Source organism: Amblyomma mixtum, chromosome 5, assembly GCF_055824585.1.
Source record: "Amblyomma mixtum isolate Tamu chromosome 5, ASM5582458v1, whole genome shotgun sequence".
Lineage (NCBI taxonomy): Eukaryota > Metazoa > Arthropoda > Arachnida > Ixodida > Ixodidae > Amblyomma > Amblyomma mixtum.
The window spans coordinates 37360676-37379803 of record NC_143016.1 but is presented as its reverse complement, the minus strand read 5'-3'; the positions used below and the strand labels follow the sequence as shown (position 1 = coordinate 37379803).

At 46.7% G+C, this 19128-nt stretch overlaps 1 protein-coding gene across 1 annotated transcript in view; it reads right to left on the bottom strand.

Annotated features, from left to right (window-relative positions):
* Window positions 1-15625, bottom strand: part of LOC149341807 (transcriptional repressor NF-X1-like) — a 29580-nt gene extending 13955 nt beyond the window's left edge. Inside the window, exons 1-7 of the mRNA XM_089544009.1 lie at window positions 13717-15625; window positions 10675-10836; window positions 10227-10483; window positions 9361-9496; window positions 5187-5489; window positions 2197-2520; window positions 115-314 (exon numbers count right to left, since the gene is read on the bottom strand). Coding sequence (XP_089400135.1) covers window positions 115-314; window positions 2197-2520; window positions 5187-5489; window positions 9361-9496; window positions 10227-10483; window positions 10675-10836; window positions 13717-15007 — 2673 coding nt within the window. The 5' untranslated portion in view covers window positions 15008-15625. The remainder of the gene's footprint in view (window positions 1-114; window positions 315-2196; window positions 2521-5186; window positions 5490-9360; window positions 9497-10226; window positions 10484-10674; window positions 10837-13716) is intronic.
* Window positions 15626-19128: the final 3503 nt, after the last annotated feature.

Here is a 19128-nt window from a genome sequence, read left to right as displayed (position 1 = left end):
CTTTCCACTTTTATGTGCCATATTTACAAGCAGTGCAAAAAGACGACAGGGGCAGTGAAAGGCGCGCTCCCAGCAAATTACCCTGCACCAGGAAAGCTTCCATATTATACAGACCTCATGATGGCCAAAGCACCACTTTTCAGTGAGTGCGGCACAGGGTGGACAGGTGGAGTCACTGTGGCAGGTGTGAGTGACAGGGTGCCCACAGGGGTGTTCTCTGGCACAAGGCTGACCACATTCTGGAGGTCGCGTTCCACAAGCTATGGGTGGACTCAGGCTGGCAGACCCACAGTGGCAGCTCAGATCCTCGAAGCCTAATGAAAGAAAGCACAACGGCACGAGCTTTATCAAATGGGTTTGAACGAAGCAGCACAAAAACACACAGGGACAGAGAAGATGACACACATACAGGCCTGCCATGCGCTTGGCTTCACCTGTATGATGCCTCGTCTTCTCCCTCCTGTTTTTTTTTTTTTTTCCAAGCTAGTTCCTTCAAATTGGTTCATCTCGCCCAGATCTTCTATCAAACGAGCTGACAAAATCTGTACGATCACTGTCACAAGCCACACTGGACTTCACCTGCTGTGCGAACTAATTATGGCCACCAAATGCTTAATTACTTACTCCCACTACTTTTAAATAGATTCAGTGATTCAAATATTGATGTTCTTCGTGTTTCATTTTCGACCGTTCAAAGTTTCATCACTGCAAGCATTTGTTTGAACCTTCCTTGATCATAAGCAATACCAGCACTGCTTGTGTATGCGGCCTTGTTTTGCATGCTATTCTTTGTTGTATTTTCTTTAGTTTTTCCTACATGTGAGTGGATGATGTATACACAGAGTGGGAATGTTTCTCTCAATGTATGCCACTGCTTAAAAGGTGGTGAGAACCCAATCAAGCGTCTTTGCTTTTTTTTTTCACCAACTCTACCATTTCTATAAGTTATGATGGAAATAAAGATTATTACCATTATTATTATTATTATTATTATGTGAATAATTTCAAGCACTATTTTACGGTACCTGTTGTCACTTAGTGCCACTGATACAGCTGCTTTCACTAATTTGCTCACCATTAAGAGATGCTACACAGAAAATTTAGGGATGCTGGTTGCACCTATCACTAGAACAGAAAACAATAAAAGCTTGTCGGCTATTTCTGGAGCTCCACAGAACAGTATGAACGGTGTGATGTTGCCAAGATACAGTTTTCAAGTACAGTCGAGAACGGCCGCTTATTACGAACGAGGGTGGAGCTGCTGTCAAAATGTGTATTAGGGCTATGGTACTGCATTCCAGACTAAATGAACGACCACCATGGCCACACCACTCGGTTATAATGAACGAGGAGGCTCCGAGCTGCCGTGTCCCCCTCGCAAGCAAAGTGCCGACCCTCCAAAAAACAATGAAACCAGTGGAATTGAAACTGCAGTCAATTGCCAGCCATGCATGTCCCGACAGGCTACTAGTTCAATCTGCGTGCGAGGAGGAGGCAGCTTTGAAAGCGAAACTACTGCACACGACCGGTGATCATCCAATGATAGCAATTTCATAAGTCTGAACACCAGTAATGAGGTATGTTTTGCTGGTCCACCCAGTATTGTGTTGTGCCTGCCCAATGGGATCTGCCTTTTGTGCTGCTTACGCATGCAGGCAGTGCACAAATGATGGACATAAGTTCTGCACACACTGGTAGCCTCAGCGCTGCATCCTTACAACTTTACAGAGGACTGAAGATGAGGATGCAGACTTACTACCAGTTGCAGTGAATGTCTCAAAGCACTATCAGTATTATCACGTTCCTAAGCGGCTTGCCCGTTGACATGACTGCGTTGGAGAGCTTAGAAAGCAGCTTGAGAGGGTCTGCTGTGTGCACAACACATTTTTTAAAGATCTAAATGCCACTTATGTGTGACTATTTTTTTCTGCAATAGGGCAAGTCCACTCACTACGAGCTTCGGATACAAGGAACGCAATCTGTGTGACCGTCAGGTTCATTATAAGTGGGCTGAACTGCAATACTGCTCTACTTTGCTTCCTTGTAGCCTGCCATCAATAGGCAATGCAGCTAAACCATGATTAGCCTCCTTTCCCCTGGCTTGACTCATACTTACCTTTAAGATAACAAAACTTCACACTTTCAGTGCTGCGCTCAAAAGGTGCTATCTGATCTTATATAGGCGCCATCACTCACTGACGTTCCAGCAGGAGGGGCAGTTCCCTCGGTGGCAGGGCTCTTCACAGACATGCTGCCCACACGAGAGCCGCTTTCCACACACAAGTGGGCAACGGTGTTCAGTGTCCACGCAGCACAAGGCAAGGCACTTGTGGCGGCCACACTGGCGCCGCTTCTGGCATCGCCGCTGGCACAACTCGGGCGCCTGGCGCCCTGAGGACACCAGCTCTATGCAGGGAAGTTCACGGGACGTGGCACCACAACGGCAGCGCACAGCACTAGACTGTGGACAGGGTGGGCAGGGCCCTTCATGGCAGGGCGCAGCACATCGGTGCCTGTTGTCTGCAAGGTAAGGTGAGGGTATGAAGAGCTTAAAAAGAATATTTGCTGACAATTAATATATACTCAGTAATGCGAAATCTATGTGCAGCTGCTGAAGTACTTGGACCACAGGTGGTCGGAGACGGAGCATGCACTGCTGAGTGGGGGCAGTACTTGGCCTTAGCTTCGGCAAAGCACACAGCGACTTGACACCCTCGCCCCTAAACCTGTGCTCTGGCAGCTCTTTTCGCAGCAGTCGCCACAGACAGTGCAGCACGGCACCACTTTGCCCGCTGGCCTCTCCTCTACTTTCCTCCTCTTGCTCTTGCCATATGCTCCTTGTCCCCTTGTGCTATCACTGCACTTTCACCCTCCTCCCCATGTTTTTTATCACGCTATCGCCACACTTTCATCCACTGCTTTGCTCCTCAATCACTCTGCTGGTTGCGCTGAGGCCAAGGAATGCCGCTCAACTTTGGAACGGGTGCAGTGCTCTAAAATAAGGGCAATGATGCTGAAGACAGGCACAGGAAGGGCTATCTTTCCTCAGAGCTGCTGGGCCAAAGAGTACCCCATTAAACACCTAAACAAGAGCCTATTTCCTGCATGCAGCTGTGATTTTTTTTTTTTTTTTTCGAGGGGGAACAAGGTATATTTAACCAATTGTAAAAAAGAAGGGAGTGCCCAAAGCACATTTCAAAATGAAAATGTATTAGTCAACGGACTACTCGTCCACGTTTGTCGACATCGTACTCACTAGTGCTGCCATCGTCATCACTGTTGCGGCCCCCCAGAATGTCGTCATAATGTTGTCCAGCGAAATCCCCAACTTTGCAAACAACCACAGCACATTGTTATCCCGTAAAAATCCAACACTCAGCAAACAACCACATCATGACATCGCATGGAACTGAAAATTTTGTCTCGCTGGAGCCGCCACACTTGTATCACCCATTTCAAAATGTCAAAGTTGTGGCACTGTGCACAGTTCTTCGTTTCTTCAGTGTAAAAAATGACAGCCATCTTGAATGTAGCCATCAATGAGCACAGAACATTTACAGGCCTCGGAGCGCAAATGTGTTGACGAAGCACTACATCAAAAACTAGCAAAATGTGGCCGGCAGTCAAGTCAAATGAGTCAAATGAGTCAAACAGGTCAAACAGAGTCAAAAAGAAACTATGCGTGAGGGGCGTTGGTACTTTCAACAGCTACCGACACTCCCTGGAAGCACTGTCATTCCGAGTGGCGGTGCCACCACGGTTGGAACAGCGGCCCCTCCATCAACTATCGACAAAATGTAAAAAAAAAACTTCAGAAAAAGTGCGCAGGATAGCCGAATGCTACTGGGTAAAGCCATTCAGCAACATAAAATTGCTACCACACTGTAGCACTCAATATCTTGTTTGTCTTGCTTTTGTTTATGGTTCCATGTTTTGGTTTCGATTGTAAGTCGACCACCACACTTCATATTTTCAAATTAAAAAATTAGATCGAATTACAGTCGTGTAGATACGGTACCTTAGGAGGGAGCACAGCTAGATGAGATCGATGGGGGGGGGAGCTTGGCTACATGGCTGCTTCCAACAAAGGCTAGTGGTTCAAGTGTACTGGAGAGACTCCGCAAAAATGCTGCTCTTGCATATATAACAGGGATGTATACAGTAAAAGCTCATAAATTTGAACTTCAAGGGACTGAAAAAAGTGTCTGAACTGTTCGAAAGTTCGAATTATTGAATGACCTTGAAAGAACTAATAAGAATCACTTGCAACATGGTCAACTTATTTGATAAAATGCTGGGCAATAATTGCTTGTTTTTGAGATGAGAATGGCATGACAATTACCATTTTTCAAATTTCCATCAAAGCATCAATGTGTGTATACTGTTTGGAGAGTTGAAGTAGAACCACTCCACAGTGCTAAGGACTTCCCCAGCATCTTCCACGGTGTGACGCAGTAGCGGTGGAGCTCCACTGCTACTGCATCGCACCCCTCACAAGTGGAGTGTCACACGTAAGGAGGCTTCACCGCACAAGTAGCGAATGGCACGGGACGAGCGCGCAGTTTCAGTGCACTGGAAGAATGGAAGAGCCATGCGGACCGAAACGCTGAGTGGCACCGAAGCAGTGAGAAAAAAGAATGGGGACAGAAAATACCAGCAATGCGTCAAGTGGGCTCAGTTGGCTGGCTGACGCGGGCTGGCACGAAACTCGGAAAAGCGAAACCAAAACTATGCTATTGTTCTTGGTGACCGGGCTGTCTTGTTCGTTGTCACACCTGCAGCTACACATGTCAGAGGTGCGTGAACAACTTGACAGGAATTCGCAGTTGAATAGGGCTACCTGGCTGATCACTTGCTGCGCTGGTCATACCTGGACATGTCTTCCCTTCAAGAGCTGTTCGAATTAATCACGTGAGACCTATGATCTCCAAATTAGCGAGTGTACAACACCATAGGCTTACATGGGCACTAGCGAGAACGCGCTGGCAGTTCGGAGTATCAGGATTTCCCAATTAACGAGGTTCAAATTAACGAGAGCAATCCTTGCACAGATCGAAATTGAGAAAACGAAAAAGGAGCCACCAGAAGACTGGTGGTCTGTAATGTCCCCAAATTTTGTCTACCACAAGAAGTCCATTGCAAAACAAACTTATGGAGCAGTTCGAAAACTCAACAGTAGGCCTCACCTTTTGGACCACACTGCAGGAACTTGCTGCATGTCTCACCGCACGTAGGGACAGGGTCAGAGCATGAGAGCCTCGGCTCAGCCTCTTTTATGCTCTCCAGCCGACTTTTGCCACAAGGACAGTGTGTCACCAGGGCCGGCAGAAGTGGGCAGGGGTCACACTCGCCAAAGTGGCACTCCTTGGCGCACTGATGGTTCCCACATTCCAGAGCACGGCCACACTCATCGCCGCAAGAAAACTCACTCGATGCATTGGACTCTCGCGTGCACACCACCTCACGTTTCTGTTTATCACAGTAGCACTCTGCAACAGCACAAGCAAAGCATTGCACAAGAATTAGAACACTGAAGAATAGAGAAAAAAAAAACATTTTGCACAAGGACAATAAAACTGGGCCAGTATACTTATTTCATACCCCTAGCTGCGATTACTATTAGCCTAGTGCACAGAGGCACTAGGTATTATTTTAATAAAATCAAACTGTGCTTTGTACTAAAAATAAATTCCTGCTCATCCCCAGGCCACAAAATTTACCCTAAAAAAAAAGTTCCAAGTTCCAATGGTGTTCTATTGCTTGTTTAAAGATCAGAAACTCAGCACCCGACAGCCCTGAGCTATCTCTGAAAACATGCCATGATAACATAGTTTTTTAAAAACGAGACAAATCATCGGCAATTTTCGTGGTGCTTGGCCTGATTTTTCTTGCTAACTAGTCAATGCTGTGCAGTGTCCACAGTAGCCAAAAAAAAGGTGGTGTACTGAACATACACAGCTCAGACATCTGCTCCAATGAGCACCCAAATTTTGAATGCTTTTCATTCGTACTCTAACATGTGTAATCAGTCATTTGTGCTGGGTGACGTTTCAGTGACACGGCAGCCTTCTGTGACACTGGCCCATGGCACGTGCTGGCAGAACACAGATTAGGTAATGTCAGTTATGAAGCTGGTTAAATGTACCCGTGCCACATGTGCACAAGGAATGGCAGTAAATGCTAAAGGCCTTGAGTTTGCTATTGCCATTATTTTCAGTGTTGATGCTACACATCCACATTTAATGCTGTTATACAAAAGTCCCAATGAAGATTAAGCTTGCAAGGCAGCAAAAAATTTCACCCGAATAATGAGCACAATATCTTGGGAATATTGTTCAAATGTAACATAAAAATTATTTTCCGGAAAACACTACTGTTCTTGCTTGACATTTTAAAAAAGTAGCCATAAACTCCCATGTCAGCACATAAGTCGAGAGTATGTCAGAAGTGCTGGCAGAACTGGAGCCCTTCGCATCAAAAATGCCATAGAGATGCCTTATCTGACAAGGCTATGAATTAACCATTTGCTACAAGTTAAGAAGTTGTTAGTAACAAAGTTTCATGCTTTTCTGCGTACGGAATGGAGACAACAGTACACACTGCTCGAGCAAATGAGATGCGGCGGACTCAATAGATTGTGAATGTCAGTAAGGCTAATGCCATTAAGTTTATGGATGTGGCACCGCACGAATGCCATTAAAACTAATGACAGTAATCATTGTAATTTAAAGCCACCAAAAACACACAAGACAAGAGAATGGGACAGAGTGCCACTCACAACTGCTTTATTTTGCACAAACCACATGCATATTTACAGTCAGCCAGCGAGTGCACAAGGAACAAATCTACGCATCAAGTCCTATATGATAAACATCGCTCAAAAAACTTTTTTTCTGGCTGATAAAATGATACAGATGTTGTGCTGACGCACAAACTGTTCCAAATTTGCTCCTTGTGCTGACACTGGCTGACTGTATATATGTATGGTTTCTGCAAAATAACGTGAGTGGTACTCGTGTGTGTGCGTGTGTGTGTGCATGTGTGCGTGCGAGTGTGTGTGTGTGTGTGTGGCTTTTAGCGTCTTTAAATTACAATGATGAATTACCAACTAGCCCAACAAAAAGTTTTCTAAAAGCAGTAAGCACTTAATGGCATTAATTTTGCCTATGTGGCATGGGTATTAATTTACTCTTTATATCTAAATTATATCTGGGTTCATCTAGCTCAGCAGGAAAAAAAAACGAGTAGAAAAATATGACATTTCCAAAAGTAAAACGCTTTGGCAGTCTTTTTTCTAATGTCACAATTCTGCCATCATAAATACCGAAGGCGCATTTAACAGCATGCACTGTTAGTTTTGTAAAAGGCCACAGAGTACCCTGTAGCTGTGCTACACCATCACACTATCAAAGAAGCTACATCTACTCAGTGACCAACTAGATTTGGTTAAAAAACTGTGACCACAAAACTTACAGCACTATGCCATTTGGTTTGACATGTATAATATGCGTAACTGTTATGATACACCAGTCACAATTCCCAATTATCATAAAAGTTCACAATTTGAATCTGAAATGGTCAACTGACATTGTCTAACATGCTAATCCTGATTACAGAATTAGCCCTGACAATCCGAGAAAACAACTTGCTTGCACGTGACTAAGATGAAATTAGCAACTTCGAAATGAGCATAAAAAGAAACTCACGAAACAAAATCGCTATATCACTCAGAGAGACAGTGGCACCTCAATACACCGCTCTTCAGAAAAGTAAGAGTATCGTCATGAGACGAGACACAAAGTAATCCCAGTCGCAAAACTTTGCAGGGTCTGCGATGCATGGCAGAACAAAGCAAAACTACATTGCAGTGCCATCTGCCACCACAGAGGGTGGTGTTGAGACACACTCGCAGAACTGCTGCACCAGGCATGCCGTGAACCTTAGGTCTCCTCGATTTGGCTGCACTTTCTGCACGAGTTCACAAAAGTGCCGTGCCAGTGCAGTGCCAGTTCTTGCGGCGCGAGTGTAGCCTCACACTAGTGCTCTCGGTGCAGCGGCCAAATCGAGTACAGAAGTGCAGAAACGTTTGTCTGCTGTGGCCGTGTGTTGGTGTTTGTCGCGTGGTTTGACACATGCGCAGGATTGTGCTAGCTGTATTGAAACTGCGCATTTGTTCGAACTGGCGCATATTTCGTGGAGCGGCTATGAAATTTGTTAATTCCAAAAGTTGTGAAGAATTTCACGCCAACCTTTCCGTTGCGTTGTGCAAAGTGGCGCAGGCCGGTCGACCGTCACCGATTGAATGGGTACTTTGAAGAGGCAACAAACTCTGAATTCGAGAGGTTACTCAGACTTCCGCTCGAGATGACCTTCGACAGTTCAGACACGTCATTCAGGCTGTTGCCGTTCTATCAAAGAGTGACTGCCGCATTTACGGAACGAAAGAGTTGCCTGATAACTCGAACTATATTTGAACACAACTCGCGTCCACTGTTGGCGGACGGTGACGGCGGGGTGACTATTAGAGACTAACCGGCAGGCGTAGGTGTGGGCTGACGGCAACCTCAAAGCGGCCAGTCGATTGCTTCAAGCGGAGGTATACTGACGTCGTAGCGAGTCATCAGAAACGTTGCGATCACTCACGTATTAAAAAATATCTCACCATCTGCCTTCTATGCAAATGCTCCGTCGTGCTGCAAGTAATAATAATATTTGCACGCAAAAGAGAGATTGTGTAAAGCACATGCGAGGTTGGGCAGAAAGATGAGAACTCATACGCAGTGCACCATATGCCAGCCAGTCGCTTACGCACGTATACAGGCACGCATAAACGCGCGCATACACGCACACACACGTACGCGCACTGTCATTTCAGCTGTTTAGTTCCAGCACGGTGCAGATGCCGCGTCTAGCACGGGTATGCAGCCGTCGAACCATGGTCTCAATGCCGCTCACTAAGACAAGCGCCATGGCCACGGAGCCGTCTGCTAAGGAGCGCGCCAAGCACCTTGCACTACTTGCACGAGAAGAGAACTCGCCGGGAAGCTAGTGCAGAAGTGCAGGAGAACTCGTGCAGCACTACGTCAAATCGAGTGCCGAAGTGCAGCTGGAACTAGCTGCACTGGCAAATAGAGGGCGCAAGTGCAGCACCACCTGAACTGGTGCAGAAAGTGCAGCCAAATCGAGGAGACCACTTGACACCATGCTCTGTTATGGCAGACAGTGCAGCAATACAGTTTTGCTTCGCTCCGCCACGCATTGCAGATCCCGTAAACTTTTGCACCCGACAGTATGCATACTCCGACACATACTCTACAGACATACATGAGTGGCCCTTCACTTGAAGAAAATGTGGCTCACTCTGTTCCACAATGCGGGCACAAGGTTCACAAGGATTGGCATGACACTGGGCTTGGCACGAGTGGATTTCGCAGTTGAGCAGTCGGCCGCAAAGTTCGCCACAGCTGAGTTCCTGTTCTTGGCTGCAGCGCACTTGCTGCATGATGTGAGCAAAAGGAACATGCACCAATGCAAACAATACTGCACCGGCAACAGACACCAAAATTTGTGATGCAACATTTGTAAATACGCTACAGCCCCACAGCAGCTTGTCTCAAAGCTGCCATTTCTTTGCATTTGTTTCCACTTTTACTCTGGCACTAGTCAGCATCACTGCAAACGCAATGCTACCAGTGAATGGCTAAAGGTCACCCTGCTAAAATTATCTTTTTAATTATACACTTGCAATCACACTCTGCTGCTCTCTCCTGAGAGGAGGCCAGCTGTCTGAGCCACCTCTGGCTGAGCTGAGCATTCCTGAGCCACAAAAAAACTCTCATATTGAGACAAGCTATTAGCTAACCAAAACTGCCCTCCTCATTTCTTCACTCACTTGCTAACAAAACCACCATGACTCATCTTTCACGTCAAATAACTCTGATTTGCTACACGAAGATTGCAAAAAAGATATGGTCAAAAAATCAGCAGGATGAGTTTTCTTCTAATTATATTTTTTCTGGGCAGCCACCCAGAACACATTTCTGATTAACATCCCTGCCTTCCCTCTTCCTTTTTATCTCTCTTTCTTTCTAAAAATGCATTCGCAGCAAAATGGTTTCCTTTTTAATGTAGCCAGACGGCCATGTTTCAACCCAAATTAGTGGCTCTCTCGTAGGAATATACTTCAGCAGGGAACATTAGTCAAGATTTGTTAGCCTGTAACTTACCCTGGTGAGCTTCCCACAGGGGCACGGCCTTCGCACAGTCGCACTGCACGGTGGGCACTGCCCTGGATGGCACAGGAGGTTGCAGCGGTGCACACAGAGAGAAGAGCCACCTCGAGATCGGCCACACATTTCACCACAGCTGTGTGGAACCCCGTACCGATCCCATTCGGGGTTCACTCGCTTTCCACAGAAGCAGACGTAACGGTCAGGCACTGCCAGCACCGTCCCTTGACATGCCGGGCAACGCCAGCCACCCTCTGCAATTACGCAGCAGCCAGTGTTGTCAAGCACTGAGGAGTAGCAGCATGAGTGCAACAACTTAAGAGACACAGAGGAGAACTCCACCCAATTTGTTTTTTTATCGTACGTTTTCAATGGGTGGACTTTACAGATTTAAATGCAGACTTTTAAAAGAGCACTCACGAACAAGACCGAATGAACAACTTACCTTTCACAAGAGCTGCAGGTGACAAGGCCCACTTGCGGGCACAGGACAGGTGAAAAATGTGGTAGCAGCTGGCACAACTCCAGATTGGATCAGAGCCTCGAACCCGGTCACAGCAGACCATGCATTCATACTCGCCAGAGAGCAGCTGGTCTGTCATGCGGTCTGAATGCATGGCAAGAAACACACAAAGCAGGGAAGAGGTGTTCAAAGGTATGAAGAGTAAATGCAGACCCTCATGAAATCTAATTTAGATTCACCCACTTGGCTTTCACTGCTGTGACTTAGCTTGTTACATAAGCTAATACAAGCAAATTAGTAATGACTGCCATTGTCACTGGGAGTTTTCTTGAGCATTCCCACAGGTCATGAACACTAGTATTTTAAAGCGAGTAACTTTCCTCGGCTACCGTGGCAGTTTCCTCCATCTGATTGAATGACGTCGCCAAGGGGCAACAAGGGTGAGCACCAAGGACACAGGGCCTCACTTGGAGGCGGAGTCGGAGGAGCGAGCACATTGTCACCAATAGTCAAGCAAGGGCACTGAGGGAAAAGGGAAAGTAGGTTTAGTGGCACGTGAGAAGGGACGAATGTGTGACCTCGTGTCCAGTGTGCAGCACTGGCAGTGTTCGCTTCGTGCCAGGAAGGAATGCTGTGTTGGTGTCCACTAATATGAAAAGTTTTTAAAATGCCATCAAAGCACATCCTCACCCAAGAAAAATTGGAAGGTTGCTGTGAATTTCAATAATCCGGTCATTCACGGACAATCAACTTAGATGATAATTTTCGATGGTTTCTTGCATGAATTTTTCTGCATGTAATTCGATAAAAATATTCTGCAGTATTAAAGGGGACACGAAGTGGTCTGCCAACAAATCGTGCTTTTACATCTAAGCTACTAGCCACGACGCTGTTATGTGTATCTGAAAAAGGAGTAAGGCTCTATGTGCGCATCTGAGCTAGAAACTGTAATTTGAAGTTATCAGCTCTAAGCCTCTCTCCATGGCAGCGACGGCCATTGTGAAGCAGCCTGAGTGAAGTCAAGTCATAGACTAGCAGCGTCGTCTGCTACAAAACTGAGCGCACGCGCCTACTTGTGTCCCGAGTCTGGGGGTGGCATATTGTGGTGAAGTGCCTGAGACTGGGCAAAAGCTGCACAGAAACGGGAAGGACGCAGGTCATCGTTGCCTTTGTCCCCCTCAAACTTCCCCCCTTCACCCTACTGCACCCGAAGCCTGAACAAAGAACAACTCATTCCCCTACGCTTATTACCCACAGTTTAGTTGTTCACTAACAAGCAAGCACGTGACTGTCAGTCTACGTTGGGCCACTGTTACCTGACTTCCAGCTTAGTGTTACCTGAATTCCTGTTACCACATCGTTCAGGACAACATTTAAAAATCCACTTACAAATTGCCGGCTCCACCATGTGAGCTCATATTTTGTCCAGTTGTTCCGAGATTGAAAATGAACAACTCGCAATAAACAACTTGAGTCTGAAAAATGGTGTCATTTTCCCTTTAAGTATTACTGCTAATTTGTAACTTCGGTAGTAATCTTATTCAACTGATTTATTACTAATTTCATTACACTTTACAGTAGCGTGGCTTTTTGGGCTTGTTGGTACATAGTTCCAATACACTGTAGCGCAGCAAAAGACGAGGACACAAGAGACGAGAGACTCGTGGTGTTTGTCTCTCGTCTCTTGCGTCCTCGTCTTTTGCTGCGCTACATTGAATTGGTACACTTTACACCTGTATAATCTGTAAAGCAACTGCTTTTATCTAAAAGTCCTTCTTAATTGTTTAATTTTTCAATACTAATTTTGAAGTATTTTTTAAGGTAAAAGCCTCACTAGTCCCATCACAAGAAAAGCCAGCGGCATGTCTTAGTTAGCGTGTGTACTCCAGAGATGGCACGAAAAGTAGCGCGACGTCATCAAGCGGTTGTAGTATGCACACGGCCAGCCGAGTGTCGCAATTTCAATCATATTCATTTTTTACTGTAACTTTTTCAGGCTCCTTTTTTCTCCAAACTGCTGTGGACTGAAATGCCCTCCCCACCGATATTGCTGCCATCACGTCCCCATCTGTATTTCCCAAGGCTATAAGCACTTATACTTCAAGAAAATGACTCGTACTTGTTGATGCATATATTTACCCACCCCTTATTTAATACTCCCTGACGGGGCCTTTAAGATGAATGAAGTGAAGTCCATCTTATATACCCACTACTGGCTGGCCTCAACGTTGTGCCAGTATTCCAGACTACATTTGTACCACGGCTGTGAGCAACCGTTCACCGTGCAGCATTCCGGGTGGTGTCACATGATTTCTCTTTGCACATAGCTTACATGTTCCAGTCAAGTAGGAGACTAGCTTGCAGCAGGGATTTGAACAGATTACATTGCACTTTGAAATGTATGCCTTCCCACACTTTACCCCCGAGAGATGTGAGACAGTTACTGCGCCCTTTCCTTTGTTCACAAACCAATTTCTGCACCAAAATTGTGACACAACCATTCATTGTACACTGCTGCGGGTGGTGTCATACAAAGGTTGGAGACAACAGGTATTCGAACCGAGTATGTGGGTGATTCACTTGGACCTCTGCGGATTCAGCATTTGTGGAATCAGTAATTGGAGGCACGCTTTTGTTTCATTTCGCAGTGCCCAACCTGCGTCAATGTCGAATGCTCACGATGACATATGATTTTTGCCTTTACAGCACTCTGAATTTTTTCAGCACGGTTTTCCTTAATGGAGAGAACTGGGGTGAACTGATATGGTTAGCATGTAGAAAAACCTACAACATTAAATCAAATGTAAATTAGGATGGAAAATGATGACAAACGACGCCAGCATATAGCAGGACATGCCCTGCAAGTCATATACTTTCTTCGTGCAGTTAAATAAGATGAATGTATACTGGATACTCAGACATTCCAATAAAATGAAACCATTAAGCATTGCTTACAAAACAAAACAGCAGAGAAGGACATTTAAAATAAGACTAAATGAAGAAAACAGAGGGCATAGAACCAACCTTTCTGTGGAGCATCGTCAGGTCTTGGCACCTGGGGATAGCTTCCTTTTGATGACAACGATTTAGAATATGAGCGTACAGACTTCCCAGTATTACGCTGCCTTGTCGAAGCGCTTGGCTGGCGCCTGTAGTCTGTTTCACGACTGTCACAACTAGGAGAACTGCTACTGTGTTGATAATGGTAAGCATCATTTCTACCTTTGCTATTTTTCTTCTCACCGTGTTTAATGCGCTGTGTAGGTTCTCTAGAATCGTTGCTAAAATGCTGTTCTGTTTGTGAGTGCTCAGTACGATGACTGCCCGGCCAGTGTGAGTCACTTCTGTCTCGACCCCAATTTTTCCACCTTGCATGATTACGACTGTTCTGTGGCATCACTGTTCCGTCTCCATGGTCCCAGTACCTCTGCTGCCAATGTGTATTTAAACCGAAATTCCTATTTCTTCCAGCTTTTTGAGCAGACTTTGAGTTGCGAGCATCGCGAGATAGCTCACCACCGTCCTCAGCTGGCTGCTGGCGAAGTCCATCTGCACAACCCTCTAACGCATTGCACTTGTGATCTGCGTTGTCGTTGGTCACATTGTGAGGTGGGCCAGCTCCCGATGATGCACCTTGTAGCTCTGAAACACCTGTTACCGCTTGTACTTGATCACCATCACGTTCATGTTGCCTCCGTGCCTTCCTGCGTTCTGCAAACGTCTTTTTCCCACGGCCGCCAAGTTTACCGTTCCCTCCTACCACCACACCGTCGTGGGAAGGCGACGCAGGCGAGGCAAGAGCGTTGCAATTTGTGCCTTGCTTTTTACCTTGTCTTCTGCGCGTAGACTGCGGGCCGTTGACTGATGCCGTATCGGCAACGTCGCTGCATGAGGCCACAGTTCTTTCAGAGACGCCGGAATGTGGGGGGGCATCTGACCAGCCGCGGTCGTCGGCACGTTGCACGTCGTTGGGGACGACACGGGCTCTGTTCCGCGGCCTCCGATCAAATCGGAAGGGTTCACCTTTTCGACGGCTCCGGTCTTGTGTCCCTCGCCGCGGTCCTTCGCTTGTGGCGCAAGGCTCGGAGAATTCCTGCCCTGAGCGATCAACAGGAGTACCACGACGGCCGGTGTGGCACTCTCGAGTTGTCTCCGAGTCCACACCCCAAGATGGTGAAGCAACGGGCTGGCTGCTGTTCACGTCGTAGTAGTAGGTGCCCGCAATTTCGACGCCGTTGTGCCAGCTGTGACCATGGTAGCTGCCGTCCCAACCACCACACGCTCCGTGAGATTCGTAATTGCTGTGATCCTCCATGCGGGAAGCTTTTGTGGATTATCAGGGCAGACTTCACCGAAACGCAGTGGTGCCGCGTGCGTCAGTCAGGTTAAACAGCTGGAAAAAGTCGCTGATCTCTTCTTGTTGCCCAATAAGATTTGCACGCCAAGCAGCTACCAGACCGCCAACAAGGAAACTTTACAGACGCACCGACACGGATGACACACCGGCCACAGCCACCGGATTGCGCTCGCAGGTCCGAAGCAAACTGCACACAGAGATGAAACCTAAGGCGAAGATGGTCGCACAAGGCTGACTGACCCGTAAATAGACACTACTGACATTTAAACTGTACTGTACTTCTAAAACAGCAACGTTTTACGGAGTTGCACGACACCTTCTGACGCTGGCGTCTTGCGTACGCATACACCTCACCGGTAGCACTCAGACAACGGGCCAACGTTTTAGAGGGGGTCGTGGTTTTGGCAGACACACTCCGCGACTCGGCCAGTGCAGGTACCCTATGTATGGCGATAGCTTGGACAACTCACCGCGTGCACGGTTGCCGTGTGCACGTGCGTGCGCCGTTGCTCCACCTGCACGCCCAATTAAAAAAAAAAAAGTTGACGCATCAGTGTGGTGTGTCGTGCTGCTTGCTGTAGTTCCAAGAACTCTGTTCATTTTCTAAATACTCCAGATCTCTAACGCCAACTGCGTCGCCTAAGCCGAGGTTACTTGCACCTTGCACATACTTCCAAGCAAGACCTACTGAACTACTTCAGTAGGTCTTGCTTCCGTTGCTTCCAAGGGACTGCAGCAGTGAAGGCATGGGTGAAGGTGTCAGTCACGGTGGAAGAAACGGTATATTCTTCCACCGTGGTGTCAGTAATATAAAAGTTGAGAACTACTGACACCAACCAATATTTATTAGAGAGTTTTAGCAGAGCGGGTTTACTGTCCGCTCCGCTTGACAGACCAGCGTTTCGGGATCAACTCGATCGGTCCCTTATTCAGCGGTGACTGAGAGACGAGAAAGCAGAGCATAGATAGCATAGGCTCCAAACTATTGCTCCGTACAGCAGAAGACGCTGCGGAGCAGCGCCGCCGTGGCAAGTACGACGATACAAGGTAGGCAAACGCCCTGGCCGCACCACCTGCTTTCAAGTCCTCGCTGCGTTTTGTGTAAGACCGCCGGCCGTGTTCTTGTGTTATGCGCTGTGCTTTCCAACGTGGCAAGTGGCCTTTTCTGGTTTTATGCCCACTAAAGACGTCTCCCTAAAGACTTCGTTCTAAAGGGCTTAATTTAGTTGCGCTTCATTTTATTGCGGAACTTCGCTTCTTGCCATCAGTGGAACGTAGGACTCCAATGAGTAGTGCATATCATGGTTATTATGGGACAATTATTGTGTGTGAGACACGTCAGATACCTTTCAGCTCTTGAAGACAATTGGTTGCATTGACTCGGCTAACTATAGTAATTGGCATGTGTTTCTATTCCGCTTTTTTATATACGTTCGCGAGGTGCTTAGTATATGCTTGTTTACTAACTCAGCACAAATTCGAATTTGTAGCCATCGCTCTGAATATAAAATAAGATAAAATATATCTACTCTGCACTACGGTGAGGTATGCGCACACGCGGAACACAGGCGAACACAAAAGTTTATGGGACATGGAGACTGTAAAAAAAATCTGATTTTTTGGCACTCGATCCAGCAGGCTAGGTGATCCAGCTTTTTCGTGAAATTGTAATGCTGCCTCTCAACCCAGTTGCTTAGTAATATTACCATTGGAAGTACACGCCCCTTCATACATTCATACAGTTCGGGCAACAATGCCGAAGTACGCCCCCCCCCCCTCTCCCCAGCTCCGCCTCCTCGCATTCCGTGAACTTCTGCCTCGATGCGTGTACCTCCATTCAGGGTGAGGATAGCTGCGTCGTCTGCTACGGCGGCCGCCATTTTCGCGTCCGCGGCATGCAGGTTTCGTTCTTGTGGGGGGAGGGCTGCTCACTTCTCGCTGGCCGCGGGAGCTTAAAATAAGAAAAATAAGGAGTCTTGCGATGCGCTTTTGCTTTATATTAGACTAGAATATTGAATTTTGTTAGAGAGCCTCCTGCTTTTAAAAGCGGGACAAGCAGCCAACGTCAAGGCGTGGACGGTAACAAGGAAAGCGGGTATGCAAGATATGCGCCAATTATGTCAGTGAAGCTTCTCTAAAATCTATCACCAAAGTTGAAAACCGATCTCTTATGCAGTGACCGCGTCGGTGCGTCGAAACAGCACTCCACTCCAACATAAATTTGAGTCGTCAGCTAGCTTACTCGCGTCGAGCGACCATCTTCCTAGAGAAACAGAGGAAAAAAATTCCTGAAAACATTTATTTACCGAGGTTTGCGATAGATTACAATGAAGGGAACCATTATTAGGCAGGAATTAGCCCCACATTTCCTGTTCGAAAATGAAAACAATGAACGCAGCACGCAAGAAAACAAAGTATTCCAAATATATCAGTCGAATTACTCGAATGAGCACCTCAATGTGCACATAACAACATATTCTGTTAATCTCATTTACTGACCTAATGCGGCGTCGTTGGACGAAGCATCGGGCTAACAGGCAGCGCAAGCTACCCAACGCAGCATACGTGTCAGCATACGTGTCAGAAAAATTCAGGGGGGCACTTTGTTGACCTAAACTGCGATGAGGCGAAAGCCTTAAGCGCGATGTTGCTGCTTGTGTCACTGATGTGTTAAGATGTTAAGCTTCGCCTCTAACGCGACAGCGTCTTGCAACTCTGCCAGGGAGTCCATAGAACGTCATCGCCGGTTCGGTTCTACGCCTTCCTTGTCGGTAAATTGGTTTTTGAGGAAAGGAAATGTATGTGTTTCGCATACCTCGGTGGGCACCTGAACCTCGCCGTAACGGGAAGGGAGGAAGGTGAGAGTGAACGAAGACGCCGTATTCACTAGACGCGCCTTTGTTCATTCCAAACCGTCGAGCTGGCATGGCGGAGTGGTTAGCTTGCTCGTCTCGCACTCCAGAGACCGGGGTTCGATTCCTGAATTCGACCAATTTCCTACTCGGTTTTATTTATTTATCTGGCCTGACTAGAAAGGCTAATTAGGCTAATTAGGTAATTAAGTAGTTACACTTACTTGGAGCATCACTATACGATACCTTTATTTGGTTGTTTGGTTACTAGCCAAAGTACAATCGGCCCCGTTTGAAAGTCGCGCACTGTGACGTCACGACCGTTTCGACCAATTGAAAAGCGTGACATTTCTGTCGACAACTCCTGCTTACAACGATGAGGCATTAAAGGCTTCCGCCTTAATAAACGCGAATCGTTTAACTCCGCTGTCGACACGTGCGAGGCTGATATTATCGCAATAACAGAAACCTGGCTTCATCCTAACGTACAGGACAGCGAGATATTTGACGATTCAGCCAGCTTTTCAGTTTACCGACGCGATCGCACTCAGCGACCAGGCGGTAGTGTCTTGCTTGCTGTATTCCAAAGCAATGCAGTCCTATCACATTCCTGTGCAAACTAACCTAGAATCCATTTGGGCATGCGTAGAACTAAACCATAAAAAGTATGTTTTCGGTGTATGTTATCGACCTCCCAATTATCCTTCCACGTTCACATCAGAATTGCATGATGTGCTTGACTTTGTTGTTAAGCGGCACCCTGCAGCACCCATTACTTTGTTAGGCGATTTTAACTCTCCTGAGCTGACATGGTCTTCGGAAATAACTCCTAAAACATCCCCATCGTCGCAAGGCAACGAGTTCTTGAACCTTTGTTCGCTCTTTTCCCTTTCTCAGCTAGTGTCACAACCAATCCATCTATCAGACACCACTGCTAACATATTAGACTTAGTGTTAACATCCCATTCTGATCTCGTTCCAGACTTGACCTGCATGCCCGCCATAAGTGACCACTTCCTAGTCTCGTTTAATTTCAGCATTCCTTCCAATAACGCTGACAAGAAAGTCAAGCGTATCCGTGCTTATAGCAGAGCTGACTTTCAGGCTGTCAACGAAGAACTATCTTCATTTCTCGATGTATTTTTAACGGATTTTGATAGCCGGGCGGCGCAGGTGAACTGGAACATTTTCGTTGCTAAAGTAAACGAACTAGCGGAAAGTTATATC